Source organism: Sylvia atricapilla, chromosome 4 (genome assembly GCF_009819655.1).
Source record: "Sylvia atricapilla isolate bSylAtr1 chromosome 4, bSylAtr1.pri, whole genome shotgun sequence".
NCBI lineage: Eukaryota > Metazoa > Chordata > Aves > Passeriformes > Sylviidae > Sylvia > Sylvia atricapilla.
This window is the reverse complement of record NC_089143.1, coordinates 31,869,279-31,872,787: the sequence shown is the minus strand read 5'-3', so window position 1 is coordinate 31,872,787 and position 3,509 is coordinate 31,869,279. Positions and strand designations below refer to the sequence as shown.

The window sequence follows — 3,509 nt, the reverse complement described above, 5'->3', positions numbered from 1 at the left end:
GTTATTAAGCTTGTTAATCAAACTGTTTAATGAATTAATCACTGTTCCTTTATATTTTAAGATTTTAATCAGTGAAAACAAAAACAGGTTTTTTTGTGAATTTTTGAATGCTTTTAAACATGGTGCAAATCTGCTGCTGTGCGGTTGCGTTGCTTTTCTCCCCGTCCTAGAAGCCGCTGTGAGCTGATGCCCCCCCCAAAGATGACCCTCCATCTACTCCCTTGTACTTTTAACTTGCAGCTTTGTGTTGTTCTTGGAAAGTTTCGCACCACTTGTGAATTTACCTGAACCCTTGGCTGCCAGCCCCTTTGTGTTGGGCCCCCTCCTCCTTTTCAGCTGCCCAAATTCAGACCCACTTGGCTCTCCAGCACTTGGCTGCCAGCGGCGGTGCGGGTGCCTCCCCACGCTGGCGTCCTCCAGCCATTGCTGAAAGACGCAATGTTTAGCCCCAGAGGAACCTTACCCCCAAGGCCCAGAGGACCCCAACCCATCGGGCGCCAAAGCCCCGGGAGCTTTCGGGGATGGAGGTGCGCCGGGGCCGCCCAGGAAAGCTGCACCCTGCCACGCCCCAAGGAGCGCCCCAAAGATTCTCGGGGCAGGATGCGCAGTGGACAGGTTCACAGAGGATCAACGTCCGCGTCACGCTGCACAGGGCCGACCCCAGGAAGGTCAAGGAGAAGAGCAACCTGCACCAGGAGCAGAAGGGAGATCCACGTGCAACTCGCTGGGATGGCGGCCCCTGCCCCGCCAGCACTGCCGGGCCCAAACCGCCCGGCCCAGCCCCGGTTTTGGAGCAGAATTCCAACCCCCAGAACCGCTACACGCCCGAAAGCGCCTCCAGCATTTTAGCGAGTTTCGGATTGTCCAACGAAGACCTGGAGGAGCTGAGCCGCTACCCTGACGATCAGCTGACACCCGAGAACATGCCCAGGATCCTGCGGGAGATCCGCATCCGGAAGATGGGCCACACCGTGCCCACACTGCACGCTGCCAGCCGGGGCGAAGAGCTGTCGGGCGAAAGCAGCAGCGCCTCTGCTGTCGTCAAGGGCAAAGTGATCGACTACGGCCACGCCAGCAAGTATGGCTACACTGAGGACCCGCTGGAGATCTGCACCTACAATGCTGAGGTGCTCCCCGAGGAACCACTGGAGTCGCGCGTTTACAATGCCGAGAGCTCCGAGAACCGGGAGGAATTCCAGCGGGAGCAGAGTGTGCCGCCAGTGACCGTCCCTCCGCCCAACCCCGTAGGGCCATGCAACGCCGTGTTCCCGGCCGAAGAGCTCATCAAGCTGCCGGCCTTCCCTAGTGATTCCTCACCAGCTCCATCATTTTTCCCAACTGAGCCGCCGCCACCAGCGCCGCCAGCTAAAGTGCCGGTGCTGTGCAGCGCCGCGCCCGCTGTGCTGCCAGTGGTGAAACCAGTGTCCCAGCCACCCATGCCGCCCGTGTTGCCGCCCATGCTGCCGACGCTGCTGCCCACGCCGCTGCCGCAGCCGCTGCTGCCCCCGGTGATGCCACCACTGGTCCAGCCACCCGTTTCCCAGCACGTGTTGCCACCATTGACCACGCCACCATTGACCACGCCGCCCTTCTCGGCGGGGCTCTTGGCCGCCATCAGCCACCATGAGCAGAAGCAACGTGACGCCAGCGGCACCCATCCTGGTACCCATCCCGGACACGGCGCCCATCCTGGTCACAGCACCCATCCTGGCGCCCATCCCGGACACGGCGCCCATCACGGCACCCATCCCGGACACGGCACCCATCCCGGACACGGCACCCATCCCGGACACGGCACCCATCCCGGACACAGCACCCATCCTGGACCCAGCACTTCCAGTGGGACCTCAACAGGACACAAACCCTACCACAAACCCTACAGGTCGTCGGCAGAGGAGCCCATCAAATCCCCGTTTGGGGTGGTGAAGGCGTCCTGGCTGCCCGTGTTCTCAGATTCGCAGAAGAGCAAACGCCTGCCCACCCCGTCCATGATGAACGACTACTATGCCACGTCACCGCGAATATTCCCACATTTGTGTTCTCTGTGTAACCTTGAATGCACTCATATGAAGGTGAGTGGCTTTCCCAGATTATTCCCTAAAAACGTGTGTACTCTCGGCACCTTTTCCTGCTACTGGTTGTTTTTCCCTGGGAATTCCCATGGATTTGGGTCGCCAGGTTTGAGTGTTGGGAATGGTGCTAGCAATGATTGTAACAGCGTGTTCTGCTCCCAGTTGCATTGCAGAGTTGCTTTACGTGTTGATTTATTTCAATTTTTATTTCACGTTGAAATTTCTGATTTCTGAATTTTGCAGCGGATTTCCGACAACAAAACAAACCTCGGGCAGCGGAGTGAAGTATTGTGTGTGAGGGACTCAAATCATGTCTTTGGGTGGGTGAGATGTCAGTGTGTTCATTCCCCCTTTTCCCTCCTCCTCCTCAAACTCTGCCTGAAAACAAAAGCGCCCATTTAGAACCCGAAATTTCATCTTCCAAATCTGTTCTCTGTGTGTGACAACGCTGAATATTCCAGAGGCTGGCTCAGAGCGAGGTGGAAAAATGCGTGCATTCATCCCACTGGGCTCTCAGTCTTGAAGGAAATCACAATTTCAGCTTTGGAGGGGAAAAAATAAGGGGAGAAAAATGGTGGATATTGGGAGATAAAAAAAGTGTTTTGGAAGCTGTGGGTTTTCCTGGGAAAGCCCAAGGTTTAATGTGTCAAAAATATGAGAGAATGTGATACAAAAAACTGGAATAATTTGTTAATAATTATTGAATGTGTTTAAATTGTGAAGTGTGGGGAGGCTGCGAGGGAGGGATTTTTGTATTTGGCAAAATCTTACAGATTTGAGGCTCTGTTTGTGCTGTGAATTAAAAATCTGACTGAAAATGGGGATGGCTTTGGTAGGGGAAAACAAACAGAAATTCCCAAACCCTTTTTCCCAGGAAGTCCTGAAGGCCAGGGAGGTGAGTAGCTGGAAATGGGAAGGGAAGGGTGGTTTTAAATAAAAACAGGTAAAATTAAACAGGGAAATAGCAGTGGGGAGGTGTTAATAAAGGGGAAAAGCAAATTTGGAAAAGGGAATTAATTTAAATGGAAATTCTTCACTCGTTTAAGGATGGAAATGTCGTCACTAAATATATGCTGACAAATCAGCTCTGGCTGAGGTTTTTGGGGTTAATTAAAGGTGATGAGATCGTGTCCTGGTGGGACTGGGATGGGATGTGTTCCTGGGAGTCCTGATCCCACTGCAGCCTCCCAAATCTGCTCCCTGTCCTTCAGCTCCAGCCCAGATTTGCTTCCTCTGGGAAGCATTTGGTGTTTGTTCTCCCAGGGACACAGAAGACCTACCAGGACCAGCCCTGGTGCAGAAGAAACTGAAGAATTTGGGAGTTTTTCTCCCAAAAATAACACTTTGATGAAGAAATCTCCACCTGGTGTATCCAGGAATTCCAGAGGTCAAAGAATTCCTCTCAATTCCAGCTCTGCAGTTCGGTGAATCCAGTTG

The 3,509-nt window shown here is 53.5% G+C and overlaps 1 protein-coding gene across 1 annotated transcript in view; it reads left to right on the top strand.

Moving 5' to 3' along the window:
- The first annotated feature begins 393 nt into the window (after window positions 1-393).
- The window catches only part of ZNF638 (zinc finger protein 638), a 16,933-nt gene continuing 13,817 nt past the window's right edge, over window positions 394-3,509 (top strand). Inside the window, exon 1 of the mRNA XM_066316898.1 lies at window positions 394-2,285. Within this exon, the coding sequence (XP_066172995.1) occupies window positions 522-2,285 (1,764 nt within the window). The 5' untranslated portion in view covers window positions 394-521. The remainder of the gene's footprint in view (window positions 2,286-3,509) is intronic.